This window comes from Aedes albopictus, chromosome 3 (genome assembly GCF_035046485.1).
Source record: "Aedes albopictus strain Foshan chromosome 3, AalbF5, whole genome shotgun sequence".
NCBI classification, from domain to species: domain Eukaryota; kingdom Metazoa; phylum Arthropoda; class Insecta; order Diptera; family Culicidae; genus Aedes; species Aedes albopictus.
In genome coordinates this window covers 330927552-330948744 of record NC_085138.1, presented here as the reverse complement: position 1 = coordinate 330948744, position 21193 = coordinate 330927552, and the positions used below count along the sequence as shown (strand labels likewise).

Genomic DNA, 21193 nt, shown 5'->3' with positions numbered 1-21193 from the left:
TTCAACATCCTAATCCTTCTTTATTGATTCCAGTCGCCAATGTATAGTGGAATGGATTCGTTTCTGATACAAAGTGTCGTTTTTTATCTTAACATCCGAGCTTCATATAGCTACAATTATTTTGTTTCGATCACTTACCTCTATTCAACTAAGAATATTTCCATGGTTTCCATCACAAAATTGCCAAAAAGCCGCGAACCGTGTCAAAGAATTTGGCTTCACAACTCGCGGGCGATGAAATGAGAAAAGCAGATGCACACAAAACTGATCTAGACCAGCATCAAGCAGCACCTCCAGCAGCGGCATACCACTTTCGAACAGTTTTCATCGGCACGAGCCGCCGCGCCGTTCGTGTTTTCATTCTATTCGAAAGTGGTAGTGGTGTCACTATGTTTTCGGCTTTTTTTTTTGCCATGCACTTGCCGCTTGTTTACACCCGCCGACACACGCACACAGCCCCAAATGGACTCCTTCGCTTCCATTCAGTTCAGCAAGCAGCGGAACAACGCAAGCCGATTCCATCACAAGCAGCACGCTTGGTCTGTTTTCTTCGTGCGGCCGATTGGACCGATCCGCCGCGCCGAACCGGGGACCATCATCATTCAGTCGCACTTCGTACGGCGTCTGGTTCGGATCGATTTTGTTTTGCGAGCGTGTGGTGTGCTGTTGCACTGGCGTTGGGTATATCGCGTAGCGTTCCGTGCGAGCTTGGTTTCCGTCTCTCGCGCGCTCATGGGGGGATCATACATGGCAAATTTGAATGGGGCATAATTTGCAAATTATGCTTCCAACGCTGTCCTGCCAGCGGCAGTGGTTGTGCATTTCCGCCGTCTCAGTGAGAAGGATTGCGCGCGTTTGAAGAGGAGAAATTGGTTTGGGCGGAGTGCGATGGTGATGTGGTGACGAGAGAAAGTAGTCCTTGTGTTGTTGATTGAGCGAATGCGAGGATTGAGGTTTGGGCCGGGCCGGGTCGTAATCCGATGAAATACGGAATAAAGTGCGGAGAAGCTTAACGGAATTGGCAAAGCGAGAAAATATGCGACGAAGAAGCCGGATTCTGGAGAAGTGTCGTACTCAAGTGGCGTGAATTTGGTGCAAGAAGGGGGATGAGAATTGCTCGCGAAAATTTTGGAAATTCATGTGCTGAATAAAGTGAGTGGCTTGTGGGGAGATAAAACGGCAAATGTCGGAACGGTATTGAAGTGCATGGAAGGATAACTGGAGGAAAAGCTGCAAGAAGAAAAATGTGCGCTGCAGCAGAAGGATGCGTCTGGTGTGTTGTTTATTGCTGGCGATTATTACCCTCTTTGCAATGAAGTAATATACGAGTATGGAAGAGAAGTGCTTCCTCCTAGGGCTGTTGTGCGAAGAATATAATGAAGCTAGTGGAAACAAGTGAAAGAGAGTTAATAAAGAGGGTGTAAAGAATGGGTAAAATGGCAAACGTGTATTCAGTGTTAAGTTCCATTGTCCTAGTGTTGGGTTATGCAAATGTTGGATTAAGCATACAACAGCCGCCGCAGGATGCATATGGCACACAGGAGATGTCCGGCCTCAGTCCGGACGAGTTTCAACATCACAATCGCTGCGAACCGATCACAATTCCCTTTTGCACGGACATCCAGTACAACAAAACCATCATGCCGAACCTGCTGGGGCACGCCAAGCAGGAGGAGGCAGCTCTCGAGGTTCACCAGTTTATTCCGCTGGTTAAAATCGACTGCAGTCCAGATCTGAAGTTTTTCCTCTGCTCTCTGTATGCCCCAGTTTGCACGATACTCAACTACCCGATTCCGCCGTGCCGGAGTCTGTGCGAAAGTGCACGCGTCTGTGAAAGCATCATGCGGACTTTCGATTTCCAGTGGCCGGAGAATCTCGAGTGCACCAAGTTCCCGGTCGATGGCAAGGAGCTGTGCGTTTCGCAGAACAATTCATCCGAGAGTACGCCAATACCGCCGAGTGCGGTGTACACCACCAAGCCCCAGGTCCCACGGAGAAACACTCCGCCCAACGCGCCCCACCGGGATCTGGGCTTTATCTGCCCGGTTCAGCTGAAAGCACCGACGATTATGGGCTATCAACTGACGGTCGGAGGAAAGGTAAGTCAGTCGCCCTCGAGGGCAGTTTACTTCAGTTTGCGTGTACATGCGGGACCGGCCATCGTCTCTGTTTTCACATTTCAATCACGTATAGAGGTATTCATCCGTCGGCTTTCGATGCTATCCAGCAGACAAACGTTCTTGGAAGAGAGGTTTGCCAGCACACAGCCATTTCAGTCTCAATCATTCAATACCCTAAGCACGCCCCAGTAAAATCGAAACCAACCAACCAAATCGGCTTTATCAGCGCATTTGACGAATGTGAGTGCTCCGTAGTCCGTTTTTCGGCTACGTCGATAATGTGGGCGGACAGGCAGGGCTGAAGATGAAGAATGCTAACATGCAGGGACTGGTCCTATCTTCGACGGTGGATTGCTTTGGGTCTTGGGGCACTACTGACTGGCGGACCAGACAAGCAGACAAGGTTAGAGACAGACAGCAACAACGTCGTCTGGCGAAACATACAAAGTGTGCAAAAATTGAACAAAAGGATGGGCTCGGTGTCCAGTTCACTCGGATGGGTTGGGTACCTACACCAAAAATCTGCTGGAATGTTGTATGAAAGCATGCCTTTGTGTAGTCTGTGCGAAAGCTAAAAATCATAGAATGGTGATAGCTATACTGCCCCTATTCGCACAACAGTCCCATGTTTGCTGGGTTTCCTATTCACATGGGACTGTTGTGCCAATTTGGGCAGTATAGTTGCTCATCGGATTGGCACTTATGATAGAAAGAGGGTTTATGGTTTTGCGGTTTTCTTGAAATGACATCAAATAGGGTAATTTTCCAATTGTTGCACGGCTAAAAACTCGCCTATTGTTGCACACTCCATGTTATTCTTATGAGGTGTGCAACAATTCTCGGATACTTATTCAAAATGACGTATCAACATAGGATTTGCGTGTATTATACGTCGTTTTGAATTTTTAGCCGTGCAACAATTGGAAAATTACCCAATTGATGAACAATTGATGAATATTTTTTTATGTGGTTAAATTATTAGATATTAAATTTGATTTTCGCAATGTGAGTAACGTAAACGGGAAAGTTAAAAGTTTGACACATTATAGCGGATATTGAACCATAAATAAGCGGTTGTTGGTTTTCACTAGTCATGTAATAATTCTAATTGTAATTCTTCAATGATCCTGGAGTTGTAAAGCCATTTTGCAAAAGATTTTCACTTTATATAATAATAATAGTTTTGTGAAAAAATTGACCATTATTTCACCAATAATTCCATGAGAATTATTTTTTTGAGTTTTTGAAAACGTTTCCGTAAAGGATAACGAGTTTTTGGCACAATCCGGCTTCATTTATGATTAATTTATTAAGGAAATTTCAGTCAAATGCTTCTCCACTAAACAGCGTAAATAACTGCGTAACTAGTACCTTACAAACGTTTTGCAAGAAATTCTTTCAAGAATTTCTCCAGAAGTATCTCCAGGAGTTCTTCCAGAATTTGCTTCAGAATATCTTTCAGGAATCTCTTCAGAAATTTATTTAGATATTTATTTAAGAATTCCTTCAGTAATTTTGTCTACAATGTCTACACGGATTCACTTTTTTCAAGATAGGGAAAAATTGCTCCAAGGTTTAATTCAGAAATTTCTCAAGAGTGCTCTTTGGATATCCCTTCAGAAATTTTCGCAGAACCTCCTCCAGGAATTTATTTCAATTCCTCCAAAAGTTTTTTCTTAAAAATTATTCATAAATTCCTCCTAAGCCATCCCAAGGAGTTCCTCCTGGAACTTTTCCAACAATTACTTCAGAAATAGTTTCAAAACGTTTTTTTCGCGAATTTCTTCAAGAAATTTTCAAAAAATCCTTGGAATGTCCAGATGTATCTTCAGGGGTTCATTTGGAAATTAAACAGTATTTTTATGTAAATTCATAACTTAATTTTGTAGAAATCCGTGGAGGAATATCTGAAATAATTCCTAGAAGAAGTTCTTAAGAAAGCCCACAAGATATTTCAGAAGGAACCACCGGAGATATTGAAAAAACCTTTTGGAAATTTCGTCAGTAACTCCTGGCGTTAATTTCTAAGGGACTCCGACAGGATCCCTTGGAAGAATTTTCGAAAGAATCGCAGACAAATTTTGGAAAATTCTGAAAAAACAAATCAATGGAAAAAAAATAATGAGGATATCCCTTGCTAACATTTATGAAGAAATCCTTACACTACTGTAGAAGTATCTGGAGATATTTCTAAATGAATTCCTCACAAAGTTACAGAATGAATCCATTAAGATCTAAAAGAATTCTTGGATGATTTTTTTTAAAATTAATTTCTATCTATTTCCTGTAGAAATACCTAGAGATATGCTTAAAGAATCCATGGAGGAATATCTTCAAGGAATAAATTCAAGTTGAAGTTGCTCCATCAGTTTAGGATAAATCTTTGGCTACACATCTTGAAAATCACTTAGTGGAACTCCTATAAGAATTTATTTAAAAACATAAATATTCCTGAAGAAATCCATTACGGCAATTCAAGAAGGATTTTATGAGAGAATTCTCGGAAGAATTCATGATCGTATTTTTAAAGGGATCCCTGAAAGAATGTCTTAAGAATCAATTCCTAGAGAAATGTCATAAGAAATTTACAAAAGTATAAGTTTTGGGGAATTATTTAAAAATAAATTACTGAACCTTATAGAGAATTCGAGTTAGCATTCCTATAACTTTCCTAGGAAGCGATCATGGAAGAATTTCTGAAATACATGGAGAAATACCTGGAGGAGGTCTTGAAGGCTTCTTGGAAGAAATTCCTGGAACCATTTGATGAAGAAATTTATTGAGGAATCCCTGAAAGACTTATTGATTGAACCGATGGAGGAATTCCAGAAAGAATCCTTAGATTACTGCATAGAAGGGATTCCTGAAGTTATTTTTGAAGGGGGGATATTCATAAATTACTTCACGCCTTGAGAAAGGAGAGGGCTTCAGCAAAGTGTGACAACCCATTTACAAATTTAAGAAGTCCCATACAAAAAGTGTTCCATTTAGGTTACGGGGGCTGAGAATGGACATTTTTTGTGTGTACATGTATAAGGATTCGCATACAACATGGGACAACTCTACCGCACACGGCTGTTAAGGCATCCCTAAAAAATATTTGGGGCTTTTTGAAATAATTTTGGTCATCTCAAACTGCCCTCGTACACTTTCATCCATACAGAAAAAAAATTGAAGGAGCGTAGATTTTGGCTATAGCCTTCTCCCCCCAAAAACTCTACGTAGTTTATGAACGGCCCCTTTCTGAAGAAATATTTGGAAATCTTCTTCTTCTTCTTCTTCTTTTTGGCTCTACGTCCCCGCTGAGACTTGGTCTGCCTCGCTTCAACTTAGTGTTCTTCGAGCACTTCCACAGTTATTAATTGAAGGGCTTCCTTTGCCTGCCATTGCATGAATTTGTATATTGTGAGGCAAGTACAATGATACACTATGCCCAGGCAGTCGAGAAAATTTTCCCGACCGGAACGGGAATCGAACCCGCCGTCTCCGGATTGGCGACCCATAGCCTTAACCACTAGGCTTACTGGATACCCAAGAAATATTTGGAAATATTTTTGCAGAAATCCCTGGATAAATTTCAGAAACAATTCTGCACTCTTGAACTTTGTTGTAAGAACGCCAGGAATCCGTGGTTGGTTTTCTGAATGAAATTAGAAATTTCCTAAACATTTCGTAGAGAAATTTCTAGAGAATTCTAGAAGAATTCTTATTGAAATTTCTGGAGGTTCTTCTTGTGAAATTTCTGAAAAAAATTGAAGAAGTTTCTGGAGAAATTCATGCAAAATTTTTGAAAGAATCTATAGAAGAATTTCCGGAAAAAAGGAATCGAATCAGCCATCATCAGATAGGCGATACAAAGCCCCAATCATTAGGTTAACTAAAGTTTAGCCGGAAATCTGTTGAGGGAATTGTAAAGAAGTCAAGTTGTAAAGTTTAAAAAAGAAACTCGCTTAGTACTTTCCAAAAAAAATATTAAACATTTCAAAGTAATGCAGTTGAAAATTCTTAACAAAAATCATGAAAAATAAGCATAAAATATCTGAAAAAATACGCCAAAAATTTACAAAAAAAAAATAGAAAAAACTGTTAAAACATACATCTTTTGTTGCTATAAATAAATATATAAATAAACATACCACTCTTGTTGCTTGAGCTATTTATAGGTCATGAAGTGCTGGAGAAATAAAAAAAATGTTTTCTCATCGGCGTGGGAAATTTTGCTCGGCTTTGCTGCAGAGATATCCCCTTACTATACTCTTGAGAGTGTACAATTTATTATTTGTTTATTTATCTTTATTAACTGGATGTTCAGCCCTCGTAGAGTGTACAATATGTGATCACCAATAGCACAATCAACAAGTTTTGAAATAAACACTATCATTCCAGATTTACGGTGTTTACCTTGTTGCTTCGCCATGAAAGTATGTGCATGCTTCACATCAGTTCCAATTCTTACTCTTTTTCGCATTACATTATAACTAGAACAGAGCCGGCATCTCGGTATATTATAAACTTTTCGATAATTATGACCTGCTTTTAACACATTTTAGTTTTAGTTACGAAGGAAATTTCTGAATTAATTCTATGAAGAATTTCAGAAGAAATATTCGGAAAAACACTTGGAAGTTCTGAAAAATAAATTCCAGAAAAATATTTCAAAAGAACTTCTGGCGCAATCTTCTTAGGAATCTCTGCGTAACTGTGAAAGTTCTTGGTAGATTCTTCTGAAAAAATCTTGGAGAACCCTTCGGAAGAACTCATGGTAAAATACTTTGAGAAAAAGCTTGGGACGATTTTCTGGATAAATGATCACACGAAATTCTTAACAAATCCTCGGCGAATTCTAAGTATAAGTGTAAATGAATTTCTAGAGGAATTTTCGAAAAAAACACAGTAATAGATTCCCTGGAAGTACTCTTGAAAAACTGAAAATCTGAAACATTTGCAAGGTTATTATAGATAAGATATGGAGAAATTTAAAAAAATCCGATGGTTTTTTTTCAGAGAAATCCCTGGAATTCTTAACGAAATCCGTAGAAAAATCAATGGATGAAATGTAGAAAAAATCTTGCCAAAAAAAATTGGTGGAATTCCTGTAGGAATCATCAGATTTAGTTTTGGGGAAATTGTAGTTTAATTTTTGGTGAAATCCATGTGGAATTCTGAAGAACTTTTAGACGTAATTCTTGAACCAAGGAAAAAAATGTTGAAGAATAATTGGAATAGTGTTTTTTTTAATATGCCAAAATATTCCGCAAAACTTCATACATTCTCTTCAATTCTGAAAGTATTAAAAGAAAACGAAAGTCCTGAATTGTAATCAACAATGGATTTAAATCTGCGCTTCAAAAACAATTAAATTAGAACAGTTTTCAATTATTTCTCGATTTTTGATATCAAAATAGATTCTACGTACAGGTTCCAATGAATATGCATATTTTTTCCTACATCGAACCATATTTAAGTTATAGCGAATTCAAAAAATGAGAAAAGTATTGGACCTTGTTCAACGTTAATCGAAATAGTCGGGAAATTCACACATCTGAGAAATAATTGACGCTTTTTATTATAAAAACTGTTAAATAGTAAAACTTATCTTGAATAATATTTAACAAGAACCCATACGTTTTTCTTTTTTTTTTAATTTCCCGTAACTAAAGCATGGTTGGATGTTAGGAAACATTTATACATAGTTTCATTCAATTTTATCTGTTTTTCAAGTATCATCAAACTAAACTAACCGTTTTCCATTTATAATTATTTGAGGAAAAAACGTATTGTTTAACGCCCTTTCAAAAGTAATGTTTTTCATTGTAAAACAACTATCAAAATAACTGATTCTATTACTCAGTTATTTTACCAAAATAACGCATTGTCATATGCTGTTGTTATTCTCTTATTCTGGTCCAAAAATCTTCGTTCAGAAAATCTGGCGAAGCATCTAGTGCAACTGCTGGATGAATTTCAATAAGAATTGTGTGACGAATACCAGCATGAATTTCTGAAGAATTCCAAAGAAATCCCAGAAAAACATTCCAGAAGGGTTACCTAAGATAAAAAAGGCGCAAATTTTGTGTAAGTTTCTTGATTTTTGCTTTGGCTGACCAAGCAACAGTGCAAATTTAGTGTTTTCCACTGAGACGAGTTTAACTCCAGCATCGTCAATTGGGGTATTTTTTACTTGAAATTTCATCATCATCCAACGTTCGATGTTTAACTTTTCCCTGAAGTAACAACATACGGTAATTTAAAACAATATTTGTTTAACCCTCTAATACCCAACCCCGCCTTTAGACGGGGTATAGTTTGAGAATTTTTGTAATTTTTGTTTCGTGGGAAACCCAAATATTTATATTTTTTGATGATATTTTGGACTGTTTTGTATATCTCAAAATGGTTTTTGGTGTATTTTAAAGCGTATTTACATTTTTTAAAAATCATTGAAAAATTGATGTTTTAGTCCCCTGCTAGAAGTCATTGTTTAAAATTACACGGAAAATAAAATTTTCTATGAAAAAAAAATAATTTTAAAATATTTCTACAATAATCATAAAATCTCAAAATGTTTTCATCTCAAAAAATCCGTACCCTAAATAGGCTTCCAGGAAAAATATAAAACTGTGAGGATGTTCAAAAGTAAAAGTTAGAAAAATCAAAAACTGAAATTCACGAAATCGAGAATTAAAAAAAATCATCTTCCAAAACATGTTTAAATCGATTTTAGATGACGAAAAATGATATTTAGATCAAAATAAAAAATTGGGTATTAGAGGGTTAAAAGAAAAATGGGAGAAATATTCATTCATTAAAAGCGTGATATCTCAGCCTCTAGACAAGCTATTTTAAATATTTTTTAAGGGAAATGACGATTTTGAATAGTACTCTCAGGCAGGAAAGGAAACACATAATTGCAAAGAGTTACACTCATTTGCTATTTTCACAGCTCACCCTGGTATGCGCGTACGACCCTGACTTTGTTTGGCAATTTTTTAAGATAAAAATCACTAGGTAAAAGTCCTCCACACACTGTTATTGATAGCATGCTTCTGAGCTGAGAAATTAGTAAATGTATGTTAATCTTTGCAAGTGGTTGATCTCATCCCTGCTGTGTCAGGTGGTTAAAAATTTAAAAAAATTCTACATGTATATTTTTTGACAATTATTGATGAAAAATGTTTAAAAACAGTCCTTTTGTGAGCACAAAAAAGGTTCTGCCATCAATATCAATTAAAAAAAAAACAAAAACATGATTTTTGTCAGAATTTGTATAAAAAATGGCCATTTTTTTAAATTACCCTGATGGAACCTCTATAAATGATTTATTTTTTTTGAAAATCCAATTGTTCTACAAAAAATGCTTCTTATGTTATTATCTTTCTTTTCAAGTTTATATTTATATTGAGCAGCACTTGAATATTGTTTTTTTTGGCAGCCCACTCCTGGACTGACCGAGAATCGAATCCATTACCCTGATCGTGGTTTTGCGTCATACATGCACACTGCACGTTTTTCGCTTCGATTACATGGGCTCGATATCTTTTCCGTACCTCAATGCACAAAAGTCAAAATTATCTTAATAGTTTGTAGTTTTTCACCGCCTTGGAAAACTTCTTACAGAACACATATCCATAAAAAATGTTTCATTCCAGTCATGAAACCAAACAACCCAACAACAAAGATAGCCCACTCGATAACTACTGTTCGGTATCTCTTTCATGTGAGCTGCTCACGAATGTGAGAGTTTGGTTCCCTTTTTTCCCCGTTCCGACATCATCATGACTTTCCAGAAAACCGAAATAAAGATAAAAGAATGAAAAATTGTGGCAGTGTCATCATCCTTCCACCATCCACGAAAGAGGGCATATAAATTATGAGCGGCAGGTGTAGGTAATCTGTTTTGGTTCGGTTTCGTTAGATAGGGCTCCTGGAATTAAACTGAAAAAAAAAACTGCTTACATTGTCGGAAGATTGTTTGGTTCTACCACTTGAGGCACTCATTTTTGTCGTATACGTAAACCCCTTGTCCTTCCTAGATCCGTAATTATCTTCACTCCGCTTCGGTTAATATTCTCTAATGATGACACACTTATGCCGGGCGAGTGCTTGAGAACTATCTGGATGCAAACATCTCCCAGGACAGGGTCACACACCGCACCGGAGTTAATTATATTCACCCTCCGGCTGCGAGAGCGGTTTAATAACTCGAAGTTGATTTCAAATTTTGGTTAATGAATTCCAATTCTCGAGAGAAACCTGTTCCTCCGCAATTCTCCGCTCCGCGCAGCAAGCAATCATTCATTGTCCGTAATCAACTCCGCCGGAAAATATGACTACAACTTTCGGGTCAAAAGTTGCGGAATCCTTCCGAGTCATCGTTCTTGATTCGTCTGTCTGCCCGGGCAGCCAGACAGAAAAACCAACCAAAAGCCCAGAACACGCTTCAATTAATTTTCGAAGATACATTCTTTCTGGGGGAGAGGACACGCCTCCAGAATTTGGTAATATGCCGAATCGTTTCGTTTAGCAGCATGCAACGTTCAGCAGTTCCAAGTTTCTGTGGGTCTCAAAACGAGCATGAAGTCGGACGGTTTAGTTGTTTTTTTTTTCTGTCTTCCTTCTGATGCTCGCCTTTGAGGAGCATAACAAAATGGAAAAATAAACGACGGACGTTTCGATTTCAAATCATTTTTTCGTGCTGTGAGCGCTCTTTTTCAATACCCGGTCGGTGGATGAACGTCGTCGCTGAATGCTTGGTCGGAATCCTTTGGAAAGGCGCGAGGATGGCAACGCGATCCTCCATGTGAATGAAGTTCGGAGATGCAGCCGAGTCAGCACAGAACAGTGGGATGTGAGGTATTGGACTAATTCGTTTCGTTTTTTTTACTGCCTGTAAAGCGAGATAATTGAGTGAGAGTGATTTAGAATCTTGTGAAGACGGGAAATTCCTGGAAGGTTTCGCTTTTGTTCGAGTGAAAACGGGTAAAGAGGCATATAAATTTGGTTTTGACATTTGTGAGGTGCGTGGAATTGCTTTTTCGAATTTTATTGCCCTTTGGATGTGATTGGATTACAAGCCGTAAAAAGGAGGGAATATGTCAATTATGTTTCTCGATACATTCAGAAACGTGAAGGGGCATGATAAGATAACATACATAGGCAATACTGTTGGTCCAGTTTTAAGAGCAACTCAAATTGTGGACATGCAATCAATCAACTGGTTCACATATTTCATACATTCGCTTTTGTACTATGACACTAATTTGTGCCAAACCTTCTAAGGTGGTTAGGTAACTTTGGCCAGGTGTTATTAAATCTTGATGTGCCACAGGCTTAAGACAAAATAGGCTGGAAAGTCGAATAAAAAGAAAGTTGTCGTAGACGAAACGGTCACGAAGCTTTGGACAATACTGTTCTTTTGAATTTCACTACATTTTGTAAATATTTCAATCAGATATTTGTCCTTCATTTCATTTCATTTATTTAGTTCAACATCAAATTCTTGATAACACTGAATCAACAATTTGCCACCATAATACTCGATTTGCAGCTGCAGCTCTCCAACTAGGGGTCGCAGTACCGACCACTTTTGGCGAGTACCGGTATTTCGGTACTGAGGCTCACAGTACCGGTAGTACCGGTAAAATACCGGTACTGGAAAATTTTCACTTAATAGGAAGCAATCAGTGAAGTACTAGATTGAAAGTAGTGAGCTGGATTTTTGTATGGTGAGATGATCAGTTCTCCGTTTTTGCAATGAAATGGTGCAAACAGCGTGGGTTATATGATTCCTTGCCTAATTTGATGCTGTTTGAGCAAAAGTTTGGGTAACTGTGTTGTTGAAGTTACAAGAAATAAATAATACAACAACGCAGTTACCCAAACTTTTGCTCAAACAGCATCAAATTAGGCAAGAAATCATATAACCCAATCTGTTTGCACCATTTTATTGCTGAAACGGAGAACTGATCATCTCACCATACAAAAATCCAGCTCACTACTTTCAATCTAGTACTTCACTGATTGCTTCCTATTGAAGAGTAATAAAGGGTGGTACGGTCAAATTTTGGTCATACAATTTTTTCATAACTTCAGACTGCGTACACCAAAATAGTCGATTTTTTAACCAGCAATGGTACATTGTATGTAGCTTATACCATAAAATTTTCATCAAAATCAATTTAGTGTTTGCGGAGATATAGTTGAATCCTTAGATCTGCAATTTTAAAGTTTTGTACGAAGAGGATACAAAAATAAGAACACATTTTTACTGTTTCATTTATAGGGTGGGGTGGGACAAGATGGGTCGCGGGGCAAGATGGGTCAGTGCCATTTTCGCGCGCATTACTAATGTTTTCATTATGTTAGTAATTTTGTTAAATGACCAGCATGGATATACAAAAGTTTGGGGCCTTGATTGAAATAATATTCACTCGCATTGGAAATAAAAAATAAAATGGTTTTTAGCCATTTTTCTTATGCGATACATTCCATATAATCTCCATATAAACGGCCGCGGGGCAAGATGGGTCACCTTCAATTTTGAACGTATTTTTGGAGCATTCAAAAGTTATTTATTTTTTATTACAAGACTATCTCATAAATGACTTTAATCAAGCGGAATGAACGCTCAAAATTATAACATAAAATTATGATAATTTTTTAGTGAAAACATCGATTTTTAAGTCGCCTTAGGACCACTCAAATCGTAAAGTTTTTTATATTCCAAATAAATTTATAAAATGTTTACTAGTAGCTCTTGTTTACTCAGTATGGATATGGAGCATATATGAATGTGGAACAAATCTTATATTTTGACGTTTTTCTTTGAGAAAATGTGAATTACTTAAAAGGTGACCCATCTTGCCCCGCCTTTTTTTTCACGGCGCAAAATCGGTCACTTTTTAAAACTGCTTGTTTAACATCATATTTTTTATTTAATGAACTTTTTATCGATTTTTAGCATAGCTAACTAGTGTATTAAAGAGTAGCGGACGAATACAAACCAATACGATTTGTATTTACAAAGTTATGGTGATTCATCCTTAGGTGACCCATCTTGCCCCGCCCCACCCTATAACCAGAAAAAGTTAAAAAGTTAAATGTTGTGTAAAAATTTCATGCAATTTTATCTAGCCGTGACAAAGTTATATTTTCTTAAGTGGCACCCGATCAGTTTTTTTTTTCATATTCAAACTGCTACATCTTTGAAAGTATTCATACAAAATCGCTCAAAACTTAACAAAGATCATATTTTTATAATAGTATTATACTGTAAAATTTTCATAAGAATCGGAGCAGTATTGGTAGTTTGATAATCAAAATGTCCTTAAATTGCCGAAAATTTACTATGAAGCGCTTTGTACAAAATTTTAAAAAGGTTGGTTTTATCTATATATCAACTAATACTGGATTTTGATGAAAATTATATGGTAGGGTATCGCGCCACTTGGGCGGTGGCTTCTATATTCGTCTGTTTGCCACTATAACTCAGTCAATTTTGAACCAATTGACTTGAAATGTTGTACACGGGTAGATACTATACCTATCTCACCACATTCCAAAAGTTGTGTCAATTGGTTCAAATTTGACTGAGTTATAGTGGAAAACAGACGAATATAGAAGCCACCGCCCAAGTGGCGCGATTCCCTATAAGTTACGTATTATGTACCATTACTGGTCCAAAAATAAGCTGTTTTGGTGTACGCAGTCTAAAGATATAAAAAAAATGGTGTGACCAAATTTTGACCGTGCCACCCTTTATATTTTGTACAATAAAATCTACCATTTACCAGACATTTGTGGTTTCCGGTTTTCAGGGATGTCATAAAATCAATCCTTGAAATTCTAAATTGAACAAAAAATATTGATTGATAAAAATATAGAAAGAAATGAGTTGTATGAAACTGTTTTTAGAGCTATTGTTTAGCTTTTGAGCAGTTTCATAGGCAGTTACTTAGCCAGTCTAAAATAAAACAGTAACAACCTTACACATAGCAAAATCATGAATAGTTGCTAGGTGAAGACAGAAAAATATTGAACTGATTTTATCCTTGATTCCTTCTAAAAACTGAAGAGAAACAAGAAGCCCTTATCTATCAAGTTTTATTCAAAGCTAGTAAATCGATTTCCAATATTCAATGTTCAATAAACCAATCATTGCTATGATATCTTGGATTTGCAGAAAAGGTTTTATAAATAAACCGTTTGTTTGTCATAGTACTTGGTTTTAAATGTTTTCGAATATTTCATTGCATATTGGCTATACTAATGACCGGAGAGATTTCCCAGTACCGAAAGTACCGGTACCAAGGCTTAGTCAATACCGGTATTTATTTCGGTACCAAAACTTAGTCGGTAATACCGGGATTTTCGGTACCGGTACTACATCCCTATCTCCAACGTCGGTCACACCCAACGCTCGCCAGATCACGCTCCACCTGGTCCGCCCATCGTGCTCTCTGCGCTCCACGCCTTCTTGTGCCAACCGTATCAGTTGCAAACACCAGCTTTGCAGGGTTGTTGTCCGGCATTCTTGCGACATGCCCTGCCCACCGTATCCTTCCGGCTTTGGCCACCTTCTGGATGCTGGGTTCGCCGTAAAGTGCAGCGAGCTCGTGGTTCATTCTTCTCCGCCACACACCGTTCTCCTGCACGCCGCCGAAGATCGTCCTAAGCACGCGTCGCTCGAGCAGGTCCTCCTCGAGCATGGTCCATGTCTCGTGCTCGTAGAGGACCACCGGTCTTATTAGCGTTTTGTACATGGTGCATTTGGTGCGTGGGTGAATCTTTTTTGACCGCAGTTTCTTCTGGAGCCCGTAGTAGGCACGACTTCCACTGATGATGCGCCTTCGTATTTTACGGCTCACGTTGCCGTTAGCAAGGATCCGAGGTAGACGAATTCTTCTACCACCTCGAAAGTATCTCCGTCTATCGTAACATTGCTGCCAAGGCTTGACGTGTCTCGCTCAGTCCCACCTAACAGCATGTACTTTGTCTTAGGCGCATTCATCACCAGTCCGACTTTTGTTGCTTCACGTTTCAGGCGGGTGTACAGTTCTGTAACCATTCCAAATATTCTAGCAATAATATCCATATCATCCGCAAAACAGACAAATTGGCCGGATTTCGTGAAGATCGTACCCCGGCTGTTGAGCCCGGCTCGTCGCATAACACCTTCCAGGGCGATGTTAAATTGTAGGCAGGAAAGTCCATTACCTTATCGTAGTCCCCGTCGAGATTCGAATGAACTGGATAGTTCACCCGAAATCCTTACACCGTTCTGCACACCGTCCATCGTTGCTCTTATCAGTTTGGTAAGCTTCCCGGGAAAGCTGTTGTCGTCCATGATTTTCCATAGCTCTGTGCGGTCGATACTGTCGTATGCCGCCTTAAAGTCGATGAACAAATGGTGCGTTGGGACCTGGTATTCACGGCATTTCTGGAGGATTTGCCGTACGGTGAAGATCTGGCCCGTTGTCGACTGGCCGTCGATGAAACCGGCATAATAACTTCCCACGAACTCATTCACTTTTAGTGTTATATTTGTCCTTATGTAATTCATAAATTGTTATTTGGAATAAGTTTATCGTAGAATTGATTGTAATTTCATTTACCAAAGTTTCAATCAGAGGCAACTCTTTTGAGAATTTCTTCATGGACTAATTCAAGAACTTTTCTAGGAACTCCACCGAAGGTTCTTTCAGGTTTCTCTGCTTAGATTTTCTTGCAGGATTTTTCCCAAGTGATTCTCTAAGAACATCCTCAAAGATTTCTCCAAAAAAATGTGTTTCTTATTCATCTTGCTCCTAACTTCATTAAGGATCAGTAAGTCACAATAATATTTACTTTTTCTTGGATTCCACAAAGTTTCGTGACACCTTCGGAGGATTTTATAGAAATTTGTACAAGGATTCCTATGAGGGCTAGCTAAGGTAATCCACATGATTTTTTACGAGAATTCCTCCATCCATAACTTCCATAGAGGATTCCTTCAGTAATTCTTATAGAAGTTGCCGAGAAGTCCTTCTCAAATTCTTCACATGATTTCGGCAGTTTCTCGAAAAATTGTTTTTTTTTAGTAATTCATCTATTAATTTCTCTAATTCCAAGATTACATGGAGCTTCCTTTCGAAATTTTAATAGTTGCTCCGACGACTTCGACTTTTTCGTTGAACATATTCTTCAAGAATGTTTCCAATCAATATTATAAGTTGCCTCGAAGGATGACTTCGGAAATTCCTCCGTAATTTCAGGAATTCCTACACGAATCTTACAAAACATTCCCTGAATATTCATCATATTAATTGTGAATTAAGAATTTTACATTTTTTGCCTTTCTCGTATTTTTGTATCAGGATTTCTTTCATGATTCCTCAAAAATGTTCATGATTCCCTTCAGCTATATTTCCAGAATTCGTCAGGAATTTCTACATTTTTTCACTAATTCCATCAGATATTTAATCCATATACGTTCTCCAACCTCACAAATTGTTGCTACCTCACTTTAGAATACCCCCTAATCTTCCACAAATTTTGTTCACGGAACTTTCATCAAAAATTTCTTATTTTCAGAATTTATTTGCAGGTCGAACTCGATTATCCGGAGTCGTGGTATGGGATTTCCCAAAAAAAAAAAAAAAATCTAGCAAACCGAACTAAGCTGAAATTCAGACTGATCCTCAGGAATTTATCTGAGACATCCTCAACAGTTCTTCCAATAATTTCTGCGGTTTCTCTAGGAATTGAGGGGGTTAGAAGCAAAGGGGTGTAAGTGACAAAAACCCACTTTCGAGTAAATGAGGTTTAAAGTTTTTGACCAATTGTTCATCACATACAAAATGTATGGAGTTTCCAAATCAATCAAATTGTCTCTGATTTATTGTATTTTTTCTAATCATCGTAGAAACAATTTTAAAAAAGTTCCTGAAAGCTTGAAATCTGAAGAATTTCATTATATGCTCAGCTCAAAATTGACAAAATGGTCACTTATACCCCTTTGATTCTGGGCCCCTCGATTGTTCTTCTATAAATTTCTCTAATTTCAGGATTTTATTAGGTGATTTCTCCAAAAATTAGTTAAAAGCTATTTCAAAATATGGCTCCGATGACTTCGTGTTTTCCTAGAACATCTTCTTCTACTTCTACTTCTACATCTTCTGTCTACTAATCGAAATTGCTTTGCCAAAATGTAAATTCATCAGCTCTTTCTACTACATTCCGTTCATCAGGAATATAAATTTGAGAATCTGGCTACAGAATGCGACTCTGAATAATCGAGTTGGGCCTGTCTAAAGTTCTAAAGTGCTGAAGTTCCTTCCAAGCCTTTACAAAAAAATCTTAAAATAATTAAATTTTACTGCCAATCTAGTGATGCTTCAAACTCTTCGCAAAGAATTTACTATGGTTTCACCAGCAACAATTGTATAGAATCATCCAGAAAATACTGCTTACAGATTCCTGTAGCACTGCATTCCTCCCTGGAATACTTTCCAGGATTCCGTGAAGAACTCCTCTGCGGATCTCTCTTGAAAATCCTCCAAGGTTTCTCCAGAAATTTTGTTTTAAAAATCTAAAATAAGAATTCTTCCAAAAACTCCGCTGAAAGTTCTCCACAAATTCCTAAGTTTTTTTTTCAATTTTTCACGGGAATCTCTTTTAGAATACAATTATATATATATATTTCCCAATAATCTGGTGTTTACCAAAATTGCTGGTATGTCTGGAACATACTTGAAAAACTGCTGGTATGTCTGAAGCATACTTGAAGGCACAGAATGTTGCTGTTGGTTGGTACTGGCAGCACTGTTGGTCACGATACCGTGACGGCCGAACCGGCCGTTGACAGCTTTGTCAAGATGACAGGGCATAAGTGACAGATGTGTCAATCAAATGTCATGCAATGAAATAGCTATTGTTAAAGTAAAACACGTTGAAGTTGCTAAACTCGCTAAGGTGAAATTTCTTAGTTAATTATCAGGTAAATTGTGATAATTAATTATTGATCCTAATCTCCTATAGCTAATCGACAAGCAAGTTTGTTAATTACTTAAAACTGATTGTTCTTAATTTAAAAGTGTTAGTGGTTCATGCAAAAAAGTAAGTTTCTTATTTCTATTGTTAGAGCTTAACCTAAATTAAAATGTATCATGCAGGAACACACGAAACACGAAAAGTACGGGGACATTGTCCTTAAATCTACACAAGCAAACCGATTTATGTGAGTACACTAAAACTAAAACGAAAAAATAAAATTGCAGCAAAAGCTACATTACAACTAAAACTACGGCTTCATAAAAACAATTCGCTCTCACTTGTAATTAATGTAAACAAACGTGAGTGTGTTGCGGATTGGCTGATTGATTGGTTTTATAAAAAAAAGGTGTTCATGGAGTGGTTTCGGAGTCAGTTTGCCTTTCTATTCCGCAGAGTCGTTACATGTTCTGTGGCTTGGTTGGTTGAAGCGCCGGTCTAGCGTGGATTTGAATCCCATCCGAACGCTATATTTTTTCACAAATTTCTCAAATTTCAAATCTCCCAATTTCTCAATTAGCAATATTCTGTGCTCTCTTAGAATTCCTGCAAAAAGTCGAGCAAGAACTCTTCCTAAAATACACATAAAATTCGAAAAATTCCTCATTAACTTTTTCAATAAATTTCTTCGTGCTTTTCTCCAAAAAACTACGACAATTCCTCTAAGAACTTATACGAGGATTTCTTTAGATTCATTTTCATTTCATTTATTTAGTTCACATCAAATTCATGATAATACTGAATCAACAATTTGCCGCCATAATACTCGATTTGCAGCTGCAGCTCGGTCACGTCCAACACTCGCCAGATCACGCTCCACCTGGTCCGCCCATCGTGCTCTCTGCGCTCCACGCCTTCTTGTACCAACCGGATGGTTAGCAAACACCAACTTTGCAGGGTTGTTGTCCGGCATTCTTGCAACATGCCCTGCCCACCGTATCCTTCCAGCTTTGGCTACTTTCTGGATACTGTGTTCGCCGTAAAGTGCAGCGAGCTCGTGGTTCATCCTTCTCCGCCACACACCGTTCTCCTGCACACCGCCGAAGATCGTCCTTAGCACCCGTCGCTCGAAAACTCCGAGTGCTTGCAGGTCCTCCTCGAGCATCGTCCATGTCTCGTGTCCGTAGAGAACCACCGGTCTTATTAACGTCTTGTACATGGTACTTTTGGTGAGGGGGTGAATCTTTTTTGACCGCAGTTTCGATTTCTAAAGGAATCCAAGCACGAATTTCGGAATGAATATCGATTTCTTTAGATATTCATTCCGAAATTCGTGTTTGGATTCCTTTAGAAGCTCGTTTAGGAATTCGTTATGAAATTGCTCCGTAAATATTTCTTGGATTTTTTTTTCGAGCACGCATCGACGAGGTAATGTATAAAGTATGCTTTCTTGAGAAAATTTATACTTGAATATCTTCAAGGATTCTTCAATGAATTCCAACTTTTCCCATATTGTTTTCTTTAAAATAAATCTCCAAAAATGTCTGTAGATTTCATTCGTGTTTTCTTTTTGAAAATACCGCCTCGAAAGAATTTAAAGAATATGCTGGAGCAATTATTTCATCCGAGAATATCTTGAGGAGTTCCTCCAAATTTTCCACCCATATATCTCCCGAACGAAGGTTCCCTTAAGAATTTATCCGAGGATGCCCCATATTTTTTTCAGAAGATTCCTTCAGGAATTTCATCAATGGACTACCAGCTTGGCGCGCGCCTACAGTTGATCAGCAGGAGTAAATCAATTTTATTTTGTATGGCGAAAAGCATCTAAACTCGAATTTCTCGAAATGACAAGCTTTTACCGAAAAAATATTTGGTAGGTACCAAACCGGTCATCATTGTGCACAACCGCTATCAAATATGTTTTCGAATAATGTGTTCCACTTCGAGAAATACGCCTTTAGATGCTATTCGCCATACAATATTTTTGCGATTTACTTTTAGCGATTTTTCGCGCATAGAAGCTAGCGCCACATTGGTCGGAGAGTAGGAAAACAGCCAAAGCATTTAATTGATTGTTTTGAATTAATGACAAGTATACAGATGTTGGCTTTCTCGGTCTAGGGTCAATCTAAACGGCTAGTTTTAAATTACCCGACGTTTCGGCCGGCTTTATTTGGCCTTTATCAAGGGAAAAACTAAAAACATTGCACATTTAGTATACTTTAAAATTGAACATCGATTACTTGTATTTATTCAGTCAACCGTTTTTTTGTCTTAACTCGGTAAACTTCCGAACCGACGTAGATGGGCTAAATATCACGTATGCTGGTATTTTACACACAGTCAAGACAACCCAACCACGTAGAAGACAAATGAGCAACGATAGACCATATACCACAGTAGATACAGTAGACCTAACAGATGTCGTGTTTTTCCCTTGATAAAGGCCAAATAAAGCCGGCCGAAACTTTGGGTAATCCAAAACTAGCCGTTTAGATTGACCCCAGACCGAGAAAGCCAACATCTGTATGCTAGTAGTATTCCGGTCGAAAATCACCTAAAATTAATGACAAGCATACTTTGGGGATTCATTCGAAAACTCCTTAAAGAGTTTCTTCGGAAACTTTTCCTGAAATTCCTGCAGAATTTCCTCCGCCTGATCTGCCGTGTGCAGCATAGTAGTCTCGCGTTAATTGGGATTCCCGTAGGACGTAGGGCCTCTATGCTGCACAAGGCATTATTGTTTCAGTAACTCCTCCATAACACTTATAACATATCTCAGGAACTGTACAGCGGTATCTTCAGGAATTCAACCAACTATTCCTCATTAAATTTCTGATACCTGGAGGAAGATAGAGGAGCAAAGGAACGCCAAAGCTGCGATAGAGCGAGCGAAAACACGAGGAGCCAAAGCCATAGCCCGTCAGCGCTATTCGGCTCTCGAGAAAGAAGTGAGATACGCTCATGTAGACGGGACAAAAGAGCGTAGGCGGACTCCCTAGCCGACGAAGGCGAGAAAGCCGCAAACACCGGCGACATATTTCACGTCACCTTAGTGGGACCAAGATGAATACTACGATGCACGTGAAAGACACATCTGG

At 38.1% G+C, this 21193-nt stretch overlaps 1 protein-coding gene across 1 annotated transcript in view; it reads left to right on the top strand.

Annotated features, from left to right (window-relative positions):
• Positions 1 to 535: 535 nt before the first annotated feature.
• The window catches only part of LOC109427048 (frizzled-like), a 131827-nt gene continuing 111169 nt past the window's right edge, over positions 536 to 21193 (top strand). The window contains exon 1 of the mRNA XM_029865283.2: positions 536 to 2099. Coding sequence (XP_029721143.2) covers positions 1428 to 2099 — 672 coding nt within the window. The 5' untranslated portion in view covers positions 536 to 1427. The remainder of the gene's footprint in view (positions 2100 to 21193) is intronic.